The 27,936-nt window shown below is 37.9% G+C and overlaps 1 protein-coding gene across 2 annotated transcripts; it reads right to left on the reverse strand.

Annotated features, from left to right (window-relative positions):
• Positions 1-658: 658 nt before the first annotated feature.
• Positions 659-27,845, reverse strand: dspa (desmoplakin a). 2 transcript variants are annotated; one of them, XM_058749066.1, is made up of 24 exons: positions 27,482-27,845; positions 26,739-26,829; positions 26,490-26,611; positions 24,638-24,809; positions 20,593-20,718; positions 18,452-18,511; positions 17,958-18,125; positions 17,283-17,387; positions 16,916-17,011; positions 16,079-16,204; positions 15,722-15,874; positions 13,528-13,682; positions 13,314-13,440; positions 13,014-13,200; positions 11,545-11,816; positions 10,188-10,366; positions 9,301-9,439; positions 8,231-8,424; positions 7,979-8,141; positions 7,013-7,096; positions 6,818-6,925; positions 6,583-6,681; positions 5,377-5,874; positions 659-3,722 (listed from the first exon to the last, which is right to left on the reverse strand). In XM_058749066.1, the coding sequence occupies exons 1-24, from the start codon at positions 27,703-27,705 to the stop codon at positions 1,245-1,247; spliced, it is 6,126 nt and encodes a 2,041-aa protein (XP_058605049.1). In that variant the 5' UTR covers positions 27,706-27,845; the 3' UTR covers positions 659-1,244. The 2 variants fall into 2 exon arrangements, with proteins under 2 accessions (XP_058605049.1, XP_058605040.1); XM_058749057.1 differs by having other exon boundaries at positions 4,048-5,874.
• Positions 27,846-27,936: the final 91 nt, after the last annotated feature.

The following is a 27,936-nucleotide window of genomic DNA, read 5'->3' on the forward strand; positions in this document are numbered from 1 at the left end:
TGAACCAAATCAATTGACAATAAATCAGGCTAACTGAAATAAACCTGTATTATTTGGTAAACTTGGCCCCTGGTTCATTTCATTTAAATCACCACACATGAACACATTTCATTTTGTCTAGAAATGGCTAATCTCATCTAGCAGGATGGAAATTATATCTTAATTCTAATAAAGTGATTCTGCAGGAGGAATATAAGTAACACTAGATTATGTGATGGTCTGTGGAGACAATCTCTCTGTTTTTGTGTGTGCTTGGCTGGTTTAGGCCTGTCATGGACAGCTGACTCCCAAAGCTTTTCATATTCTGTGTGGTGCTTTACACCAATGAGTATTTCCATTAAGGGGCAATATTTGCTAAAACCCTGATAAATTGATTTCCAGGTGGATTTTTATCTTCTTGCATCAACTTTTGTCAAATTCTTGCACTTATTACAGTAGATGCTTTTTCATTGCTTTGTAAGCCTTCTGCATGATATTTTCAGTGGTTTTGATTTGGTGTTGGGGACAAAATCATCTGTGGCAAAAAGTGATACGGACCTATATCACCCACAAATTATGCCTATGAAAAAATGTGTTAAGAAGAGTAATAGGACATTTTCAAATGTGGTGTCATAAAACAAATTTAGACTGTTGTAGCAATAAGTAACAGAGAGAATGGTAGTTTATAATTTGATCGTTTTTATTGTTGAAATTGGTTCATATAAACACAATCAGATTATTAAAAGCAAATCTCAAAAACTATCAGATTTCCACTTTGAAATTTGTAGATTCATGTTGATACTAAGTCAGTAGATGTTTCAAATAAAAAAGTACTTTTTTCAATATAGTTTTTCTAAACTATGGATAATGCTGGTGATGAATTGCTTGTTACATTTCTTATTTGTAAATTGTTTTAGACAGAAGTGTCTGCTAAATGAATAAATGTAAAATGTCAATGAAACATGCAAAGGAAAATATTAAAAAACATAAAGTGACTAAACCAAATAAGGAATAATGAAATCATTGTTAAATGGCATGATAAATCTAAGATTCCCCATGTGTAAATAATCAAAAAATCCAATACACTGACAAAACATAAAAATCTAAAAACATCTTAATCACCCAAGACAATTCATCAGTGCTAGTAAAAGAAGTTAATCTACATTATGTATCCCAAACCCATAGGCCTACTTATATCCTCATGAATAGAAAATCATTCTTAAACCTAAATTGTACATTCTAAGCATAGGAATTACATTGCATAATTAAGATGAGATGTAGCTGTAAGCAACTGAAGAGGTGTAGTCAACACTGCCTCTGCGTGATCCACTTCTTGAGCCGGAACGAGACCCTGCTCTGGATCCTGTACGAGAGTTTGTTCCCGAGGACACGTTGTAGGGGCTGCTTATGCCTTTGGTAGACATCGAAGTAGCCTGGAGCATCTTCATGCCATTGTTCTCCTCCACCATGCAGTTATCCATGGCCTCTTTGTATGAGATTTTAAGTTTGGTTTTAGGACAAGTCAGGTTCTTAATGTAGTTCCTCGTGTCCTGCAGCTTCTGTGCCCCTTTGCCATCAAGCCAACCTCTTCGGATGGCCTCCTCAATGCTCACCCGGTGGCCAGTTTCTGGCTCTACGAGTCCACCCGTCAGGTACTGGAACTCCAGAAACCTCTGTCCTGCTTCGTAAGGCAACCATTTCTCCTTAATGGCCTCTGCAGCTGAAAGTTTCCTCTTGGTCTTCACATCCTCAAAACCGGCATAAGCCTTCTGTGCTGGTTTTAGCTTGACGGACATGTTTTCATCGATAAGGCTTTGCTGTACAGCATCCTTCAGAGAGAGTCTCTGGCCAGTAGCAGGATTGACAATCCCTCCAGTGCAAACCTGGGCTTCCAAGAGCCGCTGAGCGGTGATGTTGTCCACTATTCCACGTCGCTGTGCCTCAGGAATGGTTATCTTCTCTAGGGTCTCAGTATCAAAAATGGCTCCCACAGGGCTCTGGTCATCAAAAATATCAGATGGAGGGGAGAGCGTAATGGATACGCTAGCAAAACGTTTGCGGACGGTTGGAGATGATGGCGCAATCTGTGTTGGACTACTGCAAGTAGCAACATCCTCAGGACTGCTGGAGCAGATGGAAAGCTCAGAACTGCTGCTTTTACTTGTGATCAGACCTGCGAACTCATGGAGTGTCAGAGTCCCGGCACGGTACTTGTCCAGAGTTTGTCTATCAATAACTCCCCTATCTAGGGACTCTTGAATGTCATACTGGGTTCCGGTTTTGCGATCGACAATAAGTAAACGCTTGCTGCCATCAGATGTTTCGATAGTGATCTCCTCCCACTCGCACTCTTGTTCTGAAAGCTCCAGGAAAGTGTCATAGTCGATTAACTCTCGATGGTACGCTTCTCGTACGGTCATCTCTTTGCCGGTGTCAGGGTCTACAATCACCACCCTCCTCTTGCGCAGTGTGTTCTTTTGAGACGTCATTTGCTTTGGCTTCTTCTTGTCCTTCAAAGGCAACAGGATAAGCCCAGTCTTGGGGTCTTTAATGCACCTCTTTTTCAACTGCAGATATGTGAGGTTCTCATGGGTGTTGGGATCAAAGAAACCTTTGGTGTCATCGCCCTCGTATGACAAAATCTCGTTCATTTCACGGTCAAAGTAACCTTTCCTGTAAGCCACTTCCACATCAATCCGATGACTCCCTTTAGGATCAATGATGCCGCCACTGGCTATCTGAGATTCCAGCAGTCTAATCCCATGACCCTTCTCTATGATCTCTTTCGCAATTGCTTGAAAGAGTGAGATGATCTTTCCTGTTTCAGGATCTTTGTATCCTGTCACAGCCTTTTCAGCAGACAGAAGCTTGTCTTTAAACTCCTTACCCACAAGAGCTCTCTTCCATGCTTCTTCCACTGTCATGCAGACATTGTTGACTGGATCGATTATGAAACCAGAGGCCGCCTGGGCTTCCAGGAGCTCCAGGGTGGTTCCCCGCCGAAGCAGACCATCTTTCATGGCCTGGTAAATGGGCAAGACCCTATCATTGGCCTCATCGTAGATACCAGCAATGCAATCGGAGCCGCCTAGGTACGATCTGAGTCTGTCCTCGATTTCTTTGCCTGTTAGTTGTCCTCGGTTTACTTTATCCAAATCGCTCTGATCAAGCAAGTTGGAGTCTACAAGCTCTGTGAGTGAGACCTCACCACGGAGACCTGTCACTGTCATTTTCTGACAACTACTATCAGAGACAGATTGACTGGTTTGTGAACACCGACAACATGCAATACGCTGTTGCAACAATTTCAATTCCCTTTCCAAAGTCTCCTTCTTCATTTTGAGCTCTAAAATCTCCTTGTCTGAGACCTGAAGACGACTCTTGTAGCGTTCGTCCAGACTCCTCAGCTCGGCTGTTAATCTTTGGATCTCACTCTGCAAGGAGGCTTTGTCTCTCTGTACTTTGTCTCGATCTGCCTCACTCTGTCTGATCTGCCCATCCTTTAACTCGTATTGGCTTTTCCAGTACTTGAAATCCTTGGTTATTTTATCAATTTCATCCTGGAGACGTTGCTTCTGTTTGATCTCAGACTCCAAGGAGAGTTTGATGCGCCGGAGCTCTTCTTCGGAGCGCTGCTGCTTGTCTTTGTCTTGTTGTGACAGCTTCAGTTTGACTAGAAGACTATCTCTTTCTTGCACAATTTCTTTGTAGTTGGAATCAGATCGCTGGATCATCATGGATGTCTGTGAACATAAAAGAGAAATGGTTTATTGACGAACTGCATCAGATTATAATTCGTTTAGAGGATTTAACAAAGGAAAGAATTATAATACCAACACCATATTGATTAGAACATAGAATAGAACAACAAAAATGATTTATGTTATCAATGCAAATATTAAAAAAAAGCTTTTTGTGGAAAGATTGTAACCATGCAGTGTTATGCAGAAAGTGTGCTTTCAAAGGTAAAGCATTATGCAGTAAAGTGTTATCCAGCAAAGCCATATTGATATAGCTTAAATTGGTGATGCATTTTTGATTCAACTGATGTCGCTCAGAAAAAAATACCTCCGAGAACTGCTTTTGGATTTGGGCAATTTCCACCCTTAAATTTTCTCTCTCTTTAGTCAGATCATTGATTAGTTCCTGCAGTTCCAGTGCTCTGTTATTGCTGGTTTGTAACTGGAATTGAATGGCAGACAATCGGGAAGCGCTTTCACTCTCGATGGTGCTCAGGCTTCTTTTCACATCATCTCGCTCTAGTCGCACAGTCCTTAGTTCCTCCTCCAGCCGCAGACGCTCTTTGGTGAGATTCTGGGTGAGGCTTTGCAACTTCTCAATCTCGGTGGTGCTCTCATTTAGCACTCGACTCTTGTCTTCTATGGTCTTGTAGAGGGAATCGTTGCGTTGATTGGCCTCACGGACAAGGGCTTGTTCCCGCAGAAGCTGCTGTTGCAAAGCCTTCAATTCGGCATTGACTCTGTTCAGATTCTCTACTGTGATTTTATATTCCTTCTGGCTTCTCTCCAACTCATCTTTCGAATTGCGAAGCTCCTGCTCATACCTGCGTCCAGAGGTACTTTCCTGCTCTTGATGGACCCGTAGAGTGTTGATGGTAGTGGTGTATTCACGGCACATCTGATTGACCCTCTCCAGCTCGGTTTCCATCCTTTTCCTCCTTGTGAGCTCATCCTGATTACTCCTCTTCTCCTTTTCCAGTTCAGCCTGCAACTCGTTCACCTTTGTCTGCTGTTCATTGATGCGACTCTGCAGCCAGACGACATTCTGTTCCAACGTGCTCTTTTCTTTCTTTTGCGCCTCCATGTCTCGCTTTATAATGAGTAGCTCTTGCTCAGAGACCTTTAGCTTGTTAAGGGTCTCAGTGGTTGAAGTGTGCTTAGAGAGAAGTTCAACCTGAGACTGTCTGAGACTTTGATTCTCAACTTCCAAGGCTTTCCTCCGCCTGGTCTCGTCTTGGAGATTCTGGGTCAGTAAGGTAAGCTCACGGGTCTTTTCCTGAGCAGCTCTGTTGGCCTCTGCCAGTTCCACCCTGTGTTTCGTTTCAGTCTCTTCCCTTTGACGCGTTATGATCTGAATCTGTGACTCCAGCTCCTTCTTGAACCTGCTCCCCTCGGTTGCCGAAGACCTCTGCTGATGAGCGTCCTCTTCTGCTTTCCTTCGTGCCGTTTCGACTTGGGAGAACGAAAGCTGCAGCTTTCTGAGTTCCTCTTCCAGGTCTCTTTTCTCAGAGGTTAACCTATCCATCTGAAGTCTCAGAGTTGACGATTCATCCTCCTTCTGTTGTGTTGCCTTGAGCACACTGGTCTTGGTGATGTGGATCTCAGATTCATAAGTTTGCTTTAGGCTATTAATGTCCTGGTTCAACTGTGTTCTTACCTTTGAGGTCTCTAATTCTGCTGCATTGCGCCGGGAGGCCTCATCCTCCAGCTGTAATTTAAGCCGTTCAATCTCCCGCTCTTTTTCTTTGATGGCCCTTTCAAATTGACTTTTGGACAAACTGAGCTCCTCCAGTTCTTTCTGTCTCTTGCGGACAGCGAGCTCATATTCCTCCTGCTGGTTAGTGTATCGCTCCTCAGCCAGCCTGCGTTTGCGTTTCTCCTCCTCGATGAGGAAGGTGAGGCGGGACAGCTCATCTTGTAACTTTTTCAGCTGATTCTGGGTGCTGTCCAGGCTTTCCTGAGTAGTATTGCATTGTCTAGCCTGGGTTCTCTTGATCTCCTCCATAGACATAAGCTCTTCTTTAGACTGGGTCAGCTCCAGCCGAAAGCGAGCCAGACTGTCCTCCAGTGACTTGTTCTTTTGTGTTTGATCTTTAAGGTTGTCCTTGTGGCGTTTTAGTTCTTCCTCCAAAAGGTCAATTTTAGTGTTCCGCATCTAAAAAAAAATGCCATATTGAATAGTGTTAGATAGTGGTAGTAATTTACAAGCATAGCAAATTCTCACTTTTAAGAAAGCATTTTGAACATTGAGCTTCCTTTTGTGTTTCCTATATGTACGTCACTTGGTATCAACACTACTAATACTAACCTAACCAAACAGACTACTAATACTCTAATGACTGCTAGTTGACATGTAGTTTCAAAGTTACTTATAGTCAACACAATTTCTAAAGGGGCCCATCAAAATAAAGTGTAGCTCTAATATTCAGCTTTAATCCTAAACCTGTTAACTTAACTTGACTATGTAGTGACCGATCTGTACTGTCCTAAACCAGGTGACAAAACTAACCTTCAAACTAATTTATTTGTAAATGTAAAGAGAACATTCTACTTTATATATTTCAAGGATTACCAAACAACCCTTTTGTCTGTTGAACTCCTAAACAGTGTTATTTCAGTATCATTAGAGATACTAATAAAGTTTTTATTTTTACATGTTTCATTTTCAGTTTAAGTTTTAGTAATTTTGTTGTTGCTTTGTTGTTCTTAAATTTCTACAAAAGCTAAAATAGTATAGATCATAAATTTGCATGCTGTCTGCACTGGCATCTCATGAACACAATGGGGTTTCCAGTTTGGGAAGCTCTGATTTAGAAGTTTATTTGGAAAGATATATTCACAACACATCAGACACAAAATTTACCTTTAACTCCTCCATGTTTTTCATCATTTCCCCAAGGAATTTGTAATAGTCGCTTGAACGCGTCAAGAGCTCTATGTAGTTTGACTGCAGCTCTGCCGCCTTTAGTGAGACAGTTATAAGTCAGTGAAGATAGAAAATGCACTCATAAACTCAAAATAAATCACTTGTGATGTTAATTTATCATGTTTTGTACTATGTGAACCTAATCTTTAAATCCTGGATGTAATATGATTACCTCCTGCCTCAGTTCAGTGGATGGAGACTGCAGCATAGTCCTCTTGATGGGAATGTTGAGCAGCGTCTCCAGTCCTGCAGTGTAGGAAGCCAGCTGGAGCTCATAGTCCTGTAAAAACAGTTACATGAGAACTGAGCCTTCTGAACTGCTTGTATATACTTGTAATTATCAAATAAAAAAATATATAAGTCTCACCTTTATGGAGGCAGCGCATGTGTCTGCATCTTTGACCACATCCTCCACTTTTTCTTTCTTTCCTTTTATCTCGGAATACAGCGCCTGTTCATTGACAACACAGTTTTCCCAATTAAATATTTTATGCAATCTTCACTCAAATCCAAAATTCACTTTCTTCATCAGAATGTATGAGTAAAATATTTAGTTGAATTAAAATTGCTACGGACAAACATTATTGCATTTCACTATTGAGCGAAGAGCAACAAGATCTGAACCAAAGAACCACATGATACTTATTCAAAAGGCCTTTTTTATGTACAATTTGTTGGAAATTCTTACTGTCCGAGGGTCCATAACTTAACTCCATGATACAACTGACTTAAAATAGCGTTTTTTATATTTCTATCTTTGGCGATAGAGAGGCTATAGTTCAAAAGAGTTTAGCTTTAAGTAGCAAAGTTTAAGTAGCAAAGTATTTTTCACAGAAATGTACTTTTCTTTCATACCATTTACAGGTATTTAATAAACAATTTAAGAAACAGAAGTAGAGCCTCCTTAAATTAAGATGAATAAAGGACTTACAGTACAATGCATATTACAAAACATGAGATCAAAAATAGAGACTTTAAAACTTTTACCGGTAAATAATGGAGTCAGTTTTGCTGTACAGTATCTCTACTTTTATTTAAGTATGGTTTTCAGGTAGGATTACTCTTTACACCTCTGTTGAAAAGTGCCTCTGTGTGCCACACTCTCAGAAAAAAGGTACCTGGGGAGATACTTTTGCAAAAGGTATACCTTTTTATTTTATTTACCCCTAAAGAGTGCATATTAGTACCTCAAAAGTACATATTAGTACCTTTTGGAAAGGCGATCTTGCCAATGTGATAATTTCATCTGGAAAAGCACCTCACTAGACTTTGTAACAGATTTAATAACACTTGACCAAACGTGGGTATTTTATAGGGAGTGTGTTGAACTGACTTTTTGTTGGTTGAGGTGGTCCATCAAACTGTCCAGACTGTTGAATTTAGTAATCTGGAGGGCATCTTGGCGCTGACGTGTTTCCTGAATCCATTTGTTCATCATGGAGTTGGTTTGCTTGTAGTGATTCAGCTGTTTCTCCTGTTTCTCCAGGTCCCATACCCTGACAAACAAGCACAACAAATTGAATAAAACTAATTATGGTGGTGATACTTTCTACATTTCTACACCATTTACCATATTTTTCCATACCTGCTATCGATCTGAGCCACAATTCGGCGCCACCGGTCAGTCATCTGTCCGGTGAGCTCTGAGTATCTGGACAGGTCAACATCACACTGGTGGAAAGATTTGTCTATTTGACTGTTCCAGTGCACGGCCTTGGACAGCTCAGACTCCATAGCCTTCAAAACACCTTTCTTCTGCTCCAGGTCTGCTTTCATCGTCTGCACGGCACAAGACATAATTAAATAGAAATATATAAGTGACATGCTCAGGAAGTCAAGATGAGCCATTTTTGGAGTCATGCAATTATAAGAAAAAACATATATTATATATATTTTGTGCAACGTTAGACATGAGGCTTTCCGCCACCCCTAAAGAAAGCATATTTACACTGAACAATTTAGACTTTTCAGGTCTCTGTCCTAACTTGGACTTAAATGACTGCAACACGGACTTTTCCTTTAAAGCTGCAACATGATAAAATGTGAAAAAAAGAGGGGTTTGAATACTTTCTGAATGCACTGCATTGTAAATGTGTTATATTTTTATTTAACCTGTTATTAATATTTTAATTATTTATTTATTTTAATTCTAATACTTATTTTAATGATTTAATTTCTATGCTTTAATAAATCTCCAGTCAAAAATGACTGATTTTTTGTTTTTATTTTTTAAATAAAAGGTATTTTTTTCAAAAACTTTTTTTTTTTTAATGACAACCACCATTAAATTATTATATCTTACAAACAATAATCCTAATCCTATTATTTTTCATTCAGTGCATAAAACTCAAAATGTGTTTTAGGGTCAAAATGGTGTTGCATGTCACACACAATAGTGTCATCTTAGTATCATTGAGATATTTATTTATTTTTTGTTAATAGTTTGAATAATTTAAACTTCTGTTTTCATTTTAGTTTTTGTGTGTTTCTGTCATTTTTAGTAGTTTTTGTTTTATAAATAAATACATAAATAAATGTCTATATATTTTTTTTGTTTTTATCTCAGTTTTAGTTGTAGTTATTTTATTACATCAAGTTAAACTAAATGAGAAATGTTGCTTTGGCAACTAGCTGAAATATAAATATTAAGTTCACCTTAAGAGTCATGAGGTACTTTTCCACTTCGTTCGGATCAAGAGAAGAAGTCTCTTTTTCTGTGAGACGAGCCTCATGGACTTTAATGATGTCCTCAGCCTGCAGGAGGTTCTGGAGCAGAGCCTGAAGAGCTGTGATCCTGGAAACACAGACAAATCCTTATGACAAAAAGAAGATTACTGCTAATTAATTCTCATACTAATACTTTCTCCTGTCACACCTTGATGGACAGAAACAACTATAAGTAAGCCATTCATAGGTTAATTGAATAAGAAATCTTATACATGTTCTTGGATCTTAGACGTCAAGGAGACGCTGCTTATTTACGCTGCAAGATCCAAAAAAACATTGTATGGATTTCTAATACTGTCACCATAGATATAATACTGTTAACAGCTGATTTAATGAAGCCTCTGGAGATGAAACCCAATTATAGTAAGGGATGTTATATTTCTGAGCTCCTCTAATCAGCTAACCAATCAGAGCAGACCTTTTCAGAAACTCTGGCTTTAAAGAGACAGTGCATGAAAAAGAGGTGCTGCAGCAGTGTCTTTTTTTTTTTAAATCACGTAAATATATTCTAGCAGACCCCAGATATAAAATTATGAGATGTGTATTAGCATATTATCCCAACCCAAATCTGACCCCTAAAGTGGACCAAAAAGTGAGTAACCCTAACCTAACAGTCCACTATTACTCTGATGAGAGTTAGTTGACATGCAGTTGCAAACTTACTTATAGCAGAATGTCTAAAGTGGACTACTGAAACAAAATGTAACCGTATTGAACTCTGTGTGATTTACGTCCTCTGACCTAGACATTTCAGCAGGTTTAGGAAGAAATTAAAAATGCATAGAGGCAATACTGGTTGTTTTAAATGATCTTGCCTCTGGATATAAGCGGTTGAGAAGCCTTGCAGGCTGCCCAGTTTCTGGTTGATGTGGTCCAGTTCAGAGCGCAGGTATTGGGTCTGCTCTGCGTTAGTGCTTCCTTCCAGCTCTCGCAAGATCTTCTCCCTCAGACGCAGATACTCGTCCCGGATGGAGTCCAGATCACGATGAACAACCTGATGATACAGACCAGACACAGATTAAACTCAAAACTAGCTCATACAGTATGAATCAAGAGAAGATGTGGCGAAAACAAAAACTATATTTCATCACAGTCCCCAATCTAACACTATTAATAGACCACTATAACAGGCCGACTATTTCCACTCTGTCACTGATTCTATTATTCTGTTCTGTTCTCTGATATTCCATTATAGAAATATATTTTGGCAAAAGGTCAGCCCGTCTTGGAAAATGATACTCATAGGTAAACATCTAAAAACATATTTTTACCACTTAATATTTTATAACTTGCTTCACATGGGCAACTAAATGAGCTGGATTTTTGTCAAGACAAACTTTTTGAAATTCAGTTTTTAGTTGCAGTATGAAGTGGCAGTGGCCAAAAAGGATTTACAAATGATTTTCCAATTGATCCCTTCCTGTAAACTCAGAGATCAGTAGGAAATTCAGCTGTGTGTGGTGAGAGAAATCAACATTTTGGATTTAGACGTCAATAAAAATCACAGACTAGTCCCTGTATATGTTCAAATTTCATTTTATCCCCATAAGAAATCATTACAGTCATTACAAGAAATCATTTTTGAAACTTGAAAATGTAGGTAGCTTTCAATGCACAGACAAAAATGATTAGAGATTATTAAAAATATCTTCATTTGTGTTCTCAAGTCAAACTAAGGGCTTTTGGGAACAACATGAGGTTGACAGAATTTAGATTTTTGGTTGAACCGTCCCTTTAATTGACTCTAATTACTGTTTGTGTGTTATTCGTTATATGGATAGTTCTGTCATTTATTCACCCTCAAGTTGTTCCAAACCTGAAAGAGTTTCTTTCTTCTATTGAACACAAAAGAAGATATTTTGTAGAATATTGGTAACCAAACAGCTGACGGTACCCATTAACTTCCACTGTATTTTTTTTCCATGCCACTGAAGTCAATGGCTACCGTCAACTGTTCAGTAACACACATTATTCAAAATATCTTCTTTTGTGTTTAGCAAAAGAAAGAAACGAATACAGATTTGAAACATCTCGACTGTGTCTATAATTGTGACTGTTTATGAGTAAGCAATGCCGAAATCTGATCTGTCAGCTGATAATTGGCCTGGCCGATATCAGTAATTGTTCTAACAGACCAGGACATTAGCAGTGATGTTTTGTGTTTGATTGTACCTGCAGCAGCACCAGTCTTTGGGAGCACTCCTGAACGCCGTTCTCCTTCAGAGGCACGTGGAGGTGCTGGATCAAGCCCATCTCCGCTGTCTCCACTCTGCGTCTGAGAGCGCTCAGATCTGACATGACACTCAAGTTCAGCCCGGAGCTCACCGCCTTCCCGTTAGTCATCACCGCCTTCCCGTTAGTCATCACCGCCTTCCCATCGGTCACCACCGCCTTCCCATCTGTCTCCACCACCTTCACCACCTCTGTTCTTCCTCCACTCTCCCCTACAAGACAAAACAATAACACAACAGTTAGGCTGGTTCCTTTGTAAAGCAGCAGTAAATGAATAAAGCAGGGATGAGTATAGTCTCTAAAAATCCTTCCTGTAATTTTCAAGTATATTTTCAAGTTGAACTCTGAACAGTGGTCCTCCAGGACCAGAGTTGCTCATATTTGTCCTAAATTAAATTGTATGTTAAAGATATGTGTGAAGGACCCGAGGGAAACACTTGATACACAGAAATATGTCCAGCCTCTTTTTTTAATTCTTGTTTAAAAGTACATTAATAGTTTTAGTACCTAAAATTAGTGACTTTTAGGTCTCAATTTGCCTGCACCACTGTTATTTTAGTATCACTGAGATACTATTATAGTTTTTATTAATGTCTTGAATCTATACTTTATTTTTTATAATTATATAATCATAATTTTTACATTTTCTGTTTATTTTTTTCCCCATTTCATTTTAATTATAGTTTGTTTTTTAATTTTGTTGTGCGTTTTTTTTTTTTTTTTTTTTAAATATGTCTTTACAGTCTTTTTTCTGTTTGTTTTTTTTTCAGTTTTTTTTATTTTAGTTATTTTACATCGATTTAAACTAAGTTGAATTAGCTGAACTATATTAAAATTAGCTGGGAAAAATGTGTGTGTGTGTGTAGTAATGAAAATGTTTTTCTTTCATTGTTTTAATTTTAGTTTCAGTTTTAGTTAACTATAATAACTCTGGCCTGAACTAAGAAAGAGAATCTGCTAAATTCCAATGAAGTTGAACATGGACTGTTATGTTCTGTAGATGAATTCATTTCTATACATCTAACATCAGTTTGCAGATTCAGGCAGATGTATGCATGAAATCATAATTTATGTCACTTGTCTATTTGTGTTTGTGAATGAAGTAAAAAGATTATTTCGTTAGACTGACATTTGTGTAAAAAACAGCCAATCAATGAACTTCAGTAATAACAACTTTAACTGTTTCAAAGAATCTTTGCATTGTTTTTTTCTAATCAAATTTACTTAACGGTAAATAAGAGATGAACTCTTCTACAGAGCCAATCTCTGGATTAATAATAAACATTAATCACTGAAGTCACTCTGCAAACATCACATGGGTTTGATATCCATGCCAAGACAACTGTAACACTGCGTTCACGTGTAATTGATTATAAAGTGTGTCTGGATGCTGTGTGCGAGTGTCTTACTGTAGTTGGGCAGCTGGATCACCAGCCGGTCATAATGGGACTGAGCTCCTGTGTACTGCATCTCCATCCTTCTCTTGTCTTCATCGCTTAACATCTCAGAGCCGATACCGTTACGCATGAACTCCTGGTAGTGGAGCTCCAGGTTCTTAATAATGTTGCGATACTCTTCAGGACGCATCTGGGACAGCTAAAACAGACAGGGAATGAGATGTAAAAAACGATGGAGACGTTTGTGAAACATAATGCTAAGTAAAAAGCATAAATGGCATGGAGTGAGAGACTGATCCGATCGAGTCATACCATTGAGAGTGTGAGGGAGTTGATGTATTGAATGTCCTTCATGCAGTACTGCCAGGAGATCAGACTCCTGATGTTGATGTACAGCTGACTCCAGATGGACATGATGGCTTCGTAGTACTGCTCGTTCCTGTAAGCAAGCAGTTAATCAGAGCATGCCTTTACTATGACACCGTCGGCGCTCTATGATCTGTGTGCATGTGTGTTTTTGTCGTACTTGTTTGCCAGACTGATGCTCAGAGGGTTTGGAGGTGGGATGAGCAGACACACTGACGGGATGAGCATTTCCAGTCCTCCGGGTCCAGTCACCAGCCACTTACTGCGCTGAGAGTTGTCTTTCAGGATACCTTCGTTCCCTTTCAGAATGCCCTTCTGTAAAAGTCAAACGACATTTCAGTGTTTCATAGCGTTTTGCATAAATACATACACTGTATGTTTACGTCCTGCTTCTGGGTTTGGCTTTAAATGACACTTGAAACTACTAATCAAGGTATTTGTGTTTACTTGAAAATTACACTGCAGTGCCAAGTGCGGTAAATTGAAAGAGAGACAATGGCATTTCTTCATTTAGATGACTTTTATTCAAATTGACTTACAAATGAGGAAGTGATTCATCCTAACACGAGAAGTGGTAAAAATACAGACCTTTAAACATTGTCTATAACCAAATTAACTCCCTAAAAACTGAGGTAGCGGCAACTGCATTAATATTCAAATCAATGGCTATGTTAAAGTTATAGTTCACTCATCCTCATGTCATTTCAAACCCATTAGACTTTGGTTAACCCTCAAAACACAAATTAAGATCATTTTATTGAAATCTATCTGAGAGGTTTCTGTCCCTCTAATGAAACTTGGAAAATACTAAAAGGACAAGAAGGCGCCATGAATCAAGAGATATGATCACTTTATATGATAAACAGATTTAATTTAGGCTTGTAAGCACACATACATAGAGCCCATGAAATATGGAGAACACAGAAGCTTATTTACCACATGCGTCAGTCATTGTTTAATGAACAAATATAATTTAGGCTTTTATGTACATCATATAAAGCGATCATGTCTATTCACAAGACTCGCTCGTTTCATATAGATTCATTTACCACCAGCTTTATGAGCGTTTTGAATCTTCTACATTTTTGGTGACTTGGACTGTGAATGGAGGGACATAAACTTATACACTTCATTTGTGTTTTGGAACAAAGTCAAAAGAGTTACAAAGTCTTAAGTGTTTGGAACAACATGAGAGTTGTTAAATGCTGACAGGGTTTTAATTTTTGGGTGAACGTTCCCTTTAACAAAGCCAGCGTCTGGGACTAACAATCATGTTTAATAACAGATATTACTCTTCAACTGTCCTCCTACTTGCATACTTCCACTGGTTAAAACAACATTTTTGGTACTCTGTTCAGTGCCTGATGAGAAATCATTTGCTGACAATACCGAAAGAGAAAATGGTTTTATAGCGTGCAAATTCTTAGTAAAGGAAATGTTAAACATCATCTTTTAAATTATGTGTCACATTATATTACTATAGTTAAAAAATGTTGATTTGCAACAAAGTGGCAGTTAATATGTGGTTTCTAGTGTAAATGATATAATGCCATCATAACTTGCATAAATCAACATTGCAATGGCACATTAATATAGAAATCTACCAATGAGCGGTCACACGGTCACATATTTGTAATTTATTACTGTACAGTTTTTTTGAGTTTAGAGTCATTGCGTAACTTAAAAGTGAAACTATTTGTGCACCAAGTGAAGACTTTTCATTCATCTTTTATGAAAATAAACAGTTCTTTCCTGTTCAAAACGCAACTAACATGCTTGGGAAATAAATCATTGTAAATCCTTCTGAATAACACATGACTATATAAATCTCTCTCTCTATATATATATGTATGCATGTATGTATGTATGTATATATATATATATATATATATATATATATATATGTGTGTGTGTGTGTGTGTGTGTATATGTATTTCATACATGCACACATACACACATACATGCATACATACACGCATACATACACACATACATACATACACGCATACATGCATACATACACACATACATGCATACATACACGCATACATACACACATACATACATGCATACACACATGCATACATACATGCACACATACATACACGCATACATGCATGCATGCATACATACATGCATACATGCATACATACACGCATACATGCATACATACACACATACATACATGCATACATACATACATACATGCATACATACATGCACACATACATACACGCATACATGCATACATGCATACATACATGCATACATGCACGCATGCTATAGAGAGAGAGAGAGAGAGAGAGATTTTCAGATATTACAAAGGAAATAAAGAGACATCATCAGTGACTGACCTGGTCCTGTTTGAAGTCACACAGGGCTTTGACGATGACCGGGCCGCTGCTCTTCTCCTCTGGGTTACGAGGCTTCAGACACACAATGCTTTTGGACTTGCTGACCAGCGTCTGCACCTGCCTCTTACTCTCCATGATCCTCTCTTTCTCTTTCTACACAAACACAGGCACAATTATTTACACACTGATGAAGAACAGGAACATTTTCTGTGCACACAGTGATTTGCTTAGTGCAGTCAAATCATATTTACATACAGGAGGTATTGACATTGTAGTACGTCATGTGTTATATATTTGTAGATTTAACTCTACAGGTGTTTGATTTTGGGATCATCTGATCAGATGTGGCTGTCTCACCTCCAGGTTTTTGAGCATTTCTGTCAGATTCTCCAGAGGTGTGCTCTTGTCACAGGTGAACTTCTTACGGATGCTCTCGTGGTCTTTCTGCAGTCTGGTGTACGTCTCATTGGCCTCCTTGAAGAACTGCAAAAGAATAATCACAAAAATAAGCAGCATTCTTTCATCCTGTGCTCCCCTTCAGAGCCACACCTGTGTTCATTTTTTTTCTTCCATAGAGCACAAAAAGAGAAATTTTGAATAAAGGATTGGTTGCTCTTTTCCATGCAATTACAATAATGTGGACTGGTGCTTTCAAGTTTCAAACACAAAAATCACCATATACGGGAAGTATCATAAAAGTAAGCCATACACCTTGTGCACTATATATCCCAAGCCCTCTGAAGCCAAAAGATTTTGTGTGAATAATTAATCGATATTTAAGGCAGCATTATTCACTATACTTTTAAAAACTAAATAAATAATTTGTCTTTTTAAAAGACAGCCAATCTTATCTTTATTGATTAGTTTTCTTGCTTACAACAAAACTAAAATACTTAAATACATTTGAACAATTAAGAATGTAGGGGGGTTTTTTTAGCATAAAAAAAAAAATTTGTTACTTGAAATAAAATAAAATAGTTGCTTGCAACATTCCTCATTTTAATTTAGTTTAACTTGATGTACTAAAATAACTAAAACTGAAACAAAATGTATATTATAATTAATATATTTAAAAAAAAAAAAACACACCAAAAAAAAAATTACTAAAACTTTAAATAAAATTAACTGAAACTGAAAAATATTTTATATATATATATATATATATATATATATAACCAAAAGACAAAGCCTTACTTGGCTGTAAGCAGCGTTCTCCTTCAGATGAACATGGATGCACTTGGTGATCTGCAGTAACCAGCTCCACTGGGTTTGCAGTGTGTCCATATAAGCCTGAAAGAACCAGAGAAAAGTGCTTATTTGCAGTGATGTGCAGAATTCCTTGTACAATATTATAAACCATTGTATAAACCGAAAAAAAAATCTCTCTCTCTCTCTATATATCATACAAAACATCATGTTTGTAAATCTTAGTGTGTGCCAGACACAAATTATAAGTTCAAAGTCATATTAGCACACTTTGAGGTATTGAATGAGACAAGTTTCCACTGATTGTCACAGATCTCGTCATTGCTCTAAGTTGAGCGTGAAGATGTTTCCTCACCTCTATCTTGTCAGATGCTGGGTGCTGGTTCCTCAGGAGGATGTCCACCTTTGCCTTCAGTTTATTCAGATCTTTCTCTTTCTCTTCCAGATCACTCATCAGTTTCTGGAGGGAAGGATGTATTTTATAAGCTAAAATCATCAGGCATTTACACGACAGGAAATAACTGTCTGGCATAGTTAAGACTAGATTTTTTTTCATTGTCTTAATTTCACTGAATGTGATTTTTTTTTTTTTTATGTTTGCCCATGTGTACATTGATGTTGTATTTCATCAGTGCATGTATCTCAGAATTGAGCAAAATTCAGAATTAAATGAGTCAACAACTGTCACCTGATCACTTTTTTTTTTTTTTACATAAAACAACAGCTGAAGAAGTAATTCTTGTTCTCTTTTCTGTATTTTTTGCATTTTTTTGTGTCTGCTAAATTAATAAATATATAGCCTACAAATAAAGAAATGCAAACTGGGTAACTCTTTACAACAAGGTTACATTAAAGTTTGCAGTAGTTTTTAATTCTCAGTTCATTAGGGTCAAATGACATCGTATCATTGATACATGCATTTACTGTAAAAGCTGTTCTGAAACAATCTGAATCGTGAAAATTCAGTATGCATCTGTGATCATTTGCATTGGTGTATATTATTTTCTGATGATTGTGCGTGTCTCCTCACAGAGTAGCTCTCTTGTTTTTGTGGGATGTAGTTGTTGATGTTTTTATCGCCCCAGTCAAACACCAGCTCCTCTTCCTCTCTGTCGTTGACCCACATGATGGCACTGGAGATCTCCTCGATGATGTTCTGCAGGTCTCGCAGCTGACCCGTACGCGCATGGGACATTTTCTACACGTACGCAAAGAAGAAAAGATCAGATTGAGAGGAGCGCAGACACTGGAGAGTACTGATCTGTTAAACATTTACAGTCTAAAATAGTCACTACATAATATTCCCATTTATATAGTTTGATGACTACTATTGATCTAAAATTGGGTAAATAGTAATAATAAAAAATGAGCAGATGTGTCAAAACGTTTGACCATCAGGGGCAAATGTCTAAAAAACAGAAAACATTTGATAGTGTATAATCAATTTGACAGCGCATAATCAATTGAATTGAATCACTTGCAGTTGATTCTGGTGTAGAAGCGACTCAAAGATCATTAGCTGACCTGTAAATTGTCCCATTCTTGGTCCAGAGCGTGGAGTCCGGCCTTATCTCTGCTCTGCAGCTGAAGCAGAAAGATTCTGTCAGTACATGTTTATCATTCTTACAATGAAATATATTATGAAACAACACTTGAAACAGTTATTATATGAATTTATTTGAATGTCATTCCATTTTAGTGACATTTAAATTCAAATTACACTGCTGTATCCTGTTACTGCCACATCAAATCGACATTCAAAAGTCACCATCGGATCAAGGAAATTAAGTTGAATGTAAAATGCATTTTACATCATTTGAGTGGTGCACTACCTTGTTCACTGAATTCACTGTCAATGCAGTGTGAATCAACAACACCCCCTGTCCCCTCTCCTTTTTGCCTTAATTCTGGAACCCCTTGCAGAGACTATTAGAACTCACACTGATATCCAGCGGGTTAAGATTGGCCAGTCAGTTCACAAAATTGCATTATATGCTGACGATATACTTTTATTTCTTACAAATGCAGAAACGTCTATTCCTACAGTTCTCAAGACTATTGATTCTTTTAGTTTAATATCGGGCTATAAGATAAATTATGATAAATCTGAAATTATGCCCCTAGGGGGAGATATCCATACTAGCTCCTTGTTAAGTTGTCCTTTTAGGTGGTCTAGAACAGGCCTCACATATCTTGGAATTCGAATTTCACCTGATTTATCAGAACTTTGGAAACTTAACCCCACTTATTAAAAGTTTAAAAGACGATTTAGGCGATGGTTTAACCTCCCCATATCTTGGATGGGGAGAATTAATCTCATTAAAATGAACATCCTTCCCCGAATTTTATATCCCATGCAAATGTTACCACTTTGGTTTCCTAAAAAGAACATTTTAGATTTGGAGAGAAGTTTCTCAAAATTCATCTGGCAAGGGAAAAAGCCAAGGGTTAAGATGAAGATCCTACAACTGCCAGTCGATAGTGGTGGACAGGCGTTACCTAACTTAAAGTTTTACAATTGGGCTTGCCATACCCGTACAATTTTGAATTGGCTGCATTCTTATCTGAAATCCCAGCCCTGCGTTGATGAGTGGGCGGTGATGCCATATTCGTTGCTAAGTCTGCTTACGAGTAGTAAGGGCCTTAAGTTTTGGCCTGAAATTAAAAACAACCCTATCATATTCAACACAGTCAAAGTATGGCAGGACATTATGAAATGCGCAGAGAGAAGGGGCTTTTTGTCAGGTTTGACACCTTTGACTGGCAATAGAGATTTTCTCCCTGGTGTTCAAAAATCCTTATTCCATGGATGGCATGGAAAGGGTATAAGAGTAGCTGGTGATTTATATTTAGATAATACTTTAATGTCTTTTAACCAACTAAAGGATAAATTTGAGCTTGATAGTGGTAGTTTTTGGGGATACCTTCAGATTCGCCATTTTGTTAACTCTGGTAACCTCAAGCCTCCCGGAGAAATGCCTGTATACTGCGATATAGATGATTTTTTGTTGAAAATGACTGATACACGGCACCTTATTTCAAAAGCGTACCTTTTTTTAATTCAATGGATCACAGTGGTATTGATCATATTTGGCGTACTTGGGAGAAAGATCTCAGTACGGAGTATATCGATGACGACTGGGTAGATACAGTTAAATCTATTAGAAGTATATTTACTTGCAACAGACTGGTTGAAATGCAATACAAATTATTGCTAATGCCTATGGAGAGACTAACTGCTGTGGTTAGGGGAGACAGTACCATGTTCGAAGAGATGTGGGGGCCTGTTTTGGATCATCTTCCAACCAGTTTACAAGAGATTATTTTTAAGGGGAAATTTGTTTTTGAATAAACATTCCTTTTTACTGAATAATTGGTTTAGTTACACTGTATGAGATAGATTGGGTTGAGGGGCAAATAGCTAGGTCACGAGGTTCAGGATAGACTGAGAATGTTTATATATTTTATTTTCATTCTATCATTTATTTTATTTTTTAGAATTATTATTATTGTTTTGTTTTGATTATTGTACTTTAATATGGTTTAACCCTTTGTATTATTGTATTTCTGTCTGTTAATAAAAAAAATTAAAAAAAACAACACCCCCAGTCACCCAGGCCTGTGTTTGCATTAGCATGAGAATGTGTGCAGTGCACAAAACATACCAGTTCATCCCGCGTTCTGTCCACTTCCAGGCTCCTCTGGATTGAACTGTGGAACTGGTTGTGATTGAGGATTTGTTGGCTGATGGTCTCTGTATCTTCACCGTAGGGTGCGGTCTCAATGAGTCTCTGCAGCACACAAACACACAAACCCATTCAGACATGTGCCCACAAACACAGCCAACAGTCTTCTGGAGAGTCCCCTCATTTTAAATGCTGTTACATTTCTTCATATGGTCAAACATGGTCAAAACAGCAAATGAAAGTATAAAGAGGGGGTTAGTTCAATTAACTCTCTGTTTCAAAAGCTGAGTTAACTATCGGCGTATGTGATAAACCACAGCAACTGTGAACCTAACCTGTTCCAGTGGGTGTGAAAGCGTAATATAATTATCAAGCATTGTTATGCCACAGCAATGTCAGCATTATTTCACCTCGTAAATCATCAACCCGACACTTTCTCATCTCTCTCATTTGCATATTATCTTAGATATTATGTGAAATTAGAGTCAGTGTCCCAAATCATAGTACAGTATGTTGAGATACACACACACACACACAAAAAAAATATTTTCAGTGGACATTTTATCAGCTAATATTGCCCACAATTTTGCTTCGAATTAGAATTTGGTTCATAACTACAAACATGAATAAAAATTGCTCACAAACTACAAAAATGGCAGATGTGTGAAACTGACTTTCAAAGATGCAATTATGACCTATTAGTATTTCTCAAATCTTAAAAGTACCCACTTTTTCTTCACAAAAAGAGTAAATACTTTAAGTGCATAGTATAAATGGGACGCAATAGATAACATTAGCTTCTGTTGGTGTAATATTCACTTCCTGTGCTTCTTCCTGTTTCTCACTCATTTCCCTAGTTAGAGAGTACCTTCACCTGCATCTAGAGATAGTTTAACATTATCATGTGTATACATAGCCTTCCTTTTCCTTAGCTCATTGTCGGTTATTGTCTGTCTTTGTGTGTTAAGCCTTTCCATTTCCATGGGTTTCCTCACGCATTCCTGTACTCCTGATATATCAGTAAAGCTGCAGTTAGATCCATGTCTCTCACATAGAAGACACATCTGAACTTATGTAGCAAAAATAGAGAAAGGATTAAAAAAAAAAAAAAAACGTATTGCAAAACAGCCCAGTAGTTCAGCGCAGTAAATCACAATTAAACAAGACAATGTGCAATGCTTGTTTTGGGAAGCCATTCCTTCTGTATTTCCATTTGGTGCAGAAATGATACACTTTCAAGCTCACTGTTTAATCACAATGTGATATTCTTCACTTGTGTCTGAAAGCATGTAGATGTTTAAACAAAAGTTAATAATTAGTGTGATTTATAGCCTCTAGGTGGCAGTGCTTAATCATTACCGTCAGCTGTGGACTAAAGCGCCTCTCTCACACTGATCTCAGATCAGCTTCGTGGCTTCTTATATAATGTCTGGGAATCTGAATCAGGGTCTGCAGGAGGGCCTCGCTGTTGTTTTGGTGACTGTGGAGTTATTTGAAATATTCGTCCTGAGAGCTCAGCGCAGATAAGAACACAAACCACACTGAACCCGTCACACCCCAATCACTCTCCCTGCTTTTGTCTTGGTTTCTTTTGCCCCAGACACTCCCTGGTTTTCCCCTCCCTCCTTCCTGCTCGGGCGAAACAATGCGTGCTCTGTCTGTGCTGAACTGTGCAGGGGTGTGTGTGTGTGTGTGGGTGTGTGTCACAGGTGGATGATAAGAACGGAATATTTGTATGCAGTATATGGCTGGTTACTAAGAAATAAAAAAACAAAGTGATGAAAGTTTTCAATTATAACGCTGTTGCAGAAAGTATTCATTCACGTCTAACTTCAGGCAAGCAGTGCAATCAAGTCTTGCAAAGTTTGATGAAGGTCATTTTTTAAGACCAAGCAAAAAATGGTCGCACTTTGTTTTAAGCTCAAATTCTCTCCAAACCATTAACTACAGCTTTTGCCTCAATAATCTCCTAATTTTCTGCTTATTAATAGTTTAGGGATGCAGAATATGTGCTTTATAAGTACTAATAAACAGTCAATCTGTTAATAATAAGTGTGCTAATAAATAACTAGTTAGTAGTGAGAATTGGTCCCTATATTAAAGTGTTACCAAAAAAAACTAAGGGAAATAAATACATCAATATGTTCTCTTAGTGTAATTGTCTAGGTAACACACAATGAGTTGTATTAGCAACATAGGAAAATTTAAAAATACTCCCAATAACCAATAACTTCTGATTAAAAAATATATATATATTTTCTTAGTATTTCTGTCTTGTTTTCCTGTGTGAATGTCTAAAGATTGTTTACTGATGTTTACTTGAGAAGCAAAAAGACATGTATTCTGTGGAATTTTAATTATGATTAAAACAAGAGCACATCTGCCAAGTATCTGCCAAACAAAGTAATTAAAGTGAATTAAAACAAGTTTTCATACCCCGTTGACAGATTTTTGTTGTTGTTTCAAGCATAACTATATACCCTAATTTTGTTCAGTTTTTTAAGTCTTCATTTTACTTTTGCATCTCAAGTAAATATATCTTGATTTAAGGATGTTTGGACTGAAAACAGAAATACTGAGGATGACATTCATTTTTTTGCAATGCATGCAACAGACGATGCCACGACTTTATGAGTTTAAGACTTTCAGCTCTGATTTACGACTCCTAAAGCCTTAATTTGTGGAAGGGCGAATTAAGACCTTTAAAGACCCACAGAAACCCTGTCTTGCATTTTCTGCCACTCATTTGTGTTAAAGGGAAAGTGCTCAAACGGGTGTGTGTAGTGGGAGTGGCACAGAAAGGCCGGGTGTGTCTCCTGCTGTAGGTGTGGGCGACAAAGAGCTCCATCACAAGTAACAACAAGTTACTGTCAACACAGGGAGTCTGACACACTCCTCTCTCTATCTCTCTCTCTCTTTGGCAATGCGTCAGATCTCAGTGAATCCGAATGTGAGATAAGCCTGACTGCTTCCACTCACAGGCACTGAACCGGCCTGGACTTGAGGAGGAGGAGGCTGAGGTGTGAGAGTAAATTCCAGGGAAGTGCTGTCATTATGGGCTGTACGGTCTGTAAACCCTGCACAAATCTTTCAGCAGGGTGAGAAATCACAGTCTTCTCAACTCACTGCTATTTTCCAGACAGCTCAGGAGACAAACTGGGCGACAGATCTGCTTTGGTAGTCCATGTAAAGAGAAGCTCTATGGTTAAAGCCAAGATCGAACACAGAGGATGATTTCGCACTTTCACTGGAAGTTTATCGTGAAAATATAAAATAGATGATGTCAGTAGAGCATATCTTGTATTTCTCTGGAATTTTCCTTTAGTGGAAATAAAGTCATAGTTCACCCAAAAAATAAAAAATCTATCATTTACTCCCCCTCGCCCAATGAATTTCTTTCCTCCTTTCAACACAAGAATACATTTTGAAGAATGTTGGTAACCAAACAGTTGTTGGCTTGGAAAAAAAGGACTGTGGAAGTCAATGCTTGATGTTAACCCTTCAAATGATAGATATTTAGATACTAATATGTGCACTTCAGGTACTAAAATACACCCTTGAGCGGTAAATAAGGTACAAAAATGTACCTTTTGAAAAGTAACAGCCACAATAACAGCTTTTGTACCTTTTTTTTCTCAAGAGTGCACTGACCAACAGAACATTACTCGGTTTGAAAGGAACTTCTGTATGAGCTGTGCTTTATACATCTCTAGCAATATAATGTGATCTCGGTGTCCTTTTTTGCACCCAAAATTGTGCATTGTGAGAATTATTTAGTGTTGACAACATGAACCTGATGAACCTCATCTTACTGTTTTCCCTGTAGAAATGCACCATGCGATGAAACAATGCAACAGCTAAGTTCCTCATCAGTTAAATTGTTTTGTTTTTATATGGATTGAGAGTTTTTCTCAGGGTATTGAGTTTTTTCATATTCATTTATATTTCCAATGAATGACTCATGCATAATGTTAGCTTTGAGAAAAGCAGGTGCGCTGTTTTAAACTGTGGCCCAGAGACAGACCTTTTTCTGGTTGATCCATGCAACTGCCTCCTGGTAGCTCTTGCCAGCGTCCTCCCCCCATGCGATGACCTCTGACCCGATGACCCGGTTGGCTCCACCAGCGGTCCTCCTGATAGTGGTGCCCGTGATGGAGTTTCGAATTTCTAAGTGAAAGGCGTGACATTCGTCCAGACTGCAAGACAGAACGAGGATTAGACGATTTGCTTTGAAACTACAATCCTCTTAATTTTTTTTATCCAAAATATCTGGGTGTTCAGCAACTGGTATTTTGCTCAAGAGATTTCAACTTTTTATTATCACTGTGAATAGCTGCGATAGAAATCACAGTTGCGATTTTTTAAGACCAATTACGACTTTCTCTCAGTTGTGATGTCATTTCCGCCAAGGAGCCTGTCCTCCAACAAAAAACCACCCTATAGGTCGTTTGTGCAAGCCCTTATTACGACCTATATTTACGTTTTAAAGTTAAGCGCCCTCTAGCACCCATAAAAATAATGACAGTCTCGTGTTGCGTCTGTCATCATGAAATGACGTATGACTGTCATTACCAATCAAAATGCGTGTTTATTTAAATACAATGTGTGGACTTTTTACACCGATCTCACAGTATTCGTACATATTTTACTAGGTGGCTAATTCGTAAGAATGACCACACCTAACCCTACCCCTAAACCTACCCCTTACAGGAATCATGCAAAATCATGATTTTTAGTGCACATTTTATGAGCGCGTGCATTCTCTGGGATCGAACCCATGATCGCATGATCACATAATTACATATCATTGTATAACGCAATGCTCTACCAACCGAGCTACACGAAACCCGAACTATAACGCAGATAAAAGAGTACAAAACATTAATATGAAAATGTCCTGTTGCTGATAGGGGCGCAATTGTAGTATACGCTCTGATGGGTCGTATTTCAGGGATTTGGACAAACGACCTATACGGGCGTATTGGTTGGAGGACAGGTTGCCGCCAAGACAATGTTTTGCATATTACATATATACATATATATTGATTATCAAAGGGACAATAGTGTCAGTGACTAGCATGCTTGATATGAATTATGGTACATGCACTGTATTGTGTAGAAGAAAAAACAATCAAGTGTTTTTAATTGTGTACCATTTCCAATCAATCTGTTTTTTGTTTTTTTAAATGTGAGCAAAAATTGAAAATATTAGCAGTGAAATGAGCTAATTTCACTTGTGAAATAGAAGTCCACTTAATAAACATTAAATGTGGACTAATAATTTACTTCTACTTACCACTGAGATACTATAATAGTTTTTATTAATATTTTGAATTTGTTTTATTTTTTAATTTTGTTTTCATTTTGTTATTTTGATGTTTTTGTAATTTTTATTAGTTTTTTCCTCTAAAAATTTCTACGTGTTTTTTTTTTACATTATTATTAATTTTTATTTCAAGTACAGTATATCCAGTTAAACTGAATAAAAAACTAAGAAATGGAAATGCCATGCTTGCTGTGCTTTAAAGAAGCACACTTACTTTGACGTGCTGACTAACATACTAAAGCACATGTAACAGTAACTGTAGTGTTATTTGATATAACATTTAAAGTAAATATATATATTGAATGCACTCAACTGCAGCTTTATCATTAAAAATGTGTAATTACACAATTTTCTAAAACTCTACAATCCCAAAAATGTCCACAGTTGAAGAAACAACCATTTCTGCTGAACAAATTTCACAACATATTCCTGGTTACTGACACTTTGCTCATAGTGGGCTGGGCTGTATGCTAAAGTGTGCATTAGGTGACAGCATACTAACAGGTTTCATTTATGTATGTGAAAACACACAATCACATGCTGCAGGTACCTTCGGATGATCATGTCATTGGGCTGACCGGCATTGCGTAAGTCCACGGCGTACTTATTCATCTGCTCTATCAGAGCCGCAGCTGCATTCATGTTTTTATCCACTTCAGCTGCTGGTCCCATCTGCAGAAAAACAACAGAAAAAAACATTAGAATCACGTGGAAAGCAGTAAATGCTGTGTGTGTGTGTGTGTGTGTGTGCGTTGCATGCATAAAACTTTGTCAAAGTATGTGTGAAAATAACACTTACATTCTCTAGGATGTTATGTGCTCGAGTCAGGTAGCCCATGCAGTCTTGGTAAAGCAGCTGAGCTCGTTTTTGAACAGACATGGACGACATGCTTAAAAAAAACAGACAAAATAAATCAATAAAAATACAGTAAAAATGTTACATTGTTACAACAATGTTACAGATCAAGTATTAGATCATTAATCATTTATGGTATTTTAAAGCAAACAGATGTTTAATGTTTTGTTGAATAGATTTAACCATCATTAATTTAAAAGACAGATCAGAACATACTCTCAAACGGGAATAGTATTTCACATGTTGTGCTTAAAAACAAACAAGCCGAGTTACATTTTGAATTCCAATCATTTTAATGCATGCACATGCAAAGTACACATGCACAAAGTTCACATGCACAACACATTCATGAAAGCACTGTTTGATATGTGACCACATAACAATAATGTACAATACAGGCATATGCACAATGGTCATGTATTGCATACCCAATTTTCATAGCTAAAATATTAGTCTTTTATAGTTGTGGACTTAATGGAGCTCTTTCATTTAAGTATCAACTTTCTCTCGGATGTTTCACTAAATTTCCCACAAATAAATATAATACAAATATAACAATTGTTGACGTAAGTATAGAGTTAATCAATGAACTTATAGCTCAGATAAGATATGTTCTTACTTTTTAATAGCAGACTTTGTTTATAAATAACAATAAAACACTTGATAATTTATTAATGGAAACGTACCTCTGTCCTCCTCCTCCTCCTCCTCCTTGTGAGTTTCTGGAGAATGTCTGGGTCATTGTCTGCGTATAGCCATCATTGTACTCAGACTGGTATCCATTTCCACTCGCGTAGTACTGCGCGCCGTCATTCCGGGGTAAACTGTAGCCCACGGCGGTCAGATCGGGCCGGGAGTTGGATCTGCGGCCGATCGTGTGGAGTCTGGTCTGAGATCCGGACAAACTCATCTCTGCGGAAGACTACAGCACCAATTGTGTGACCGGTCTCAACCAAAGAAAGCGCAAGGAAAGTTATGAAAGTGCTGCTGTTCTGCTCTGCTCTTGCTGCGCGTCTTTGCGCGGCGGTGACTGCGCGGATACTGGTCACTGAGCTCTGGATAGTTCCGGTTTTGCAGTTAGACCACACCTGCGCGTTCTCTCTGAGAGAGTTCCCATGAGGCGCGGCTCAGGAGGCGCGAT

This window comes from Onychostoma macrolepis, chromosome 02, assembly GCF_012432095.1.
Source record: "Onychostoma macrolepis isolate SWU-2019 chromosome 02, ASM1243209v1, whole genome shotgun sequence".
Lineage (NCBI taxonomy): Eukaryota > Metazoa > Chordata > Actinopteri > Cypriniformes > Cyprinidae > Onychostoma > Onychostoma macrolepis.

Coding starts and splice junctions, on each gene's coding strand:
- dspa (XM_058749057.1), bottom strand. CDS start 27,705: ATGAGTTTGTCCGGATCTCAGACCAGACTCCACACGATCGGCCGCAGA. Junction 17,388..17,957: donor AAAAACAAGAGAGCTACTCT/GTGAGGAGACAC, acceptor CCTTCCCTCCAG/AAACTGATGAGTGATCTGGA. Junction 13,441..13,527: donor AGCATCAGTCTGGCAAACAA/GTACGACAAAAA, acceptor GCTTGCTTACAG/GAACGAGCAGTACTACGAAG.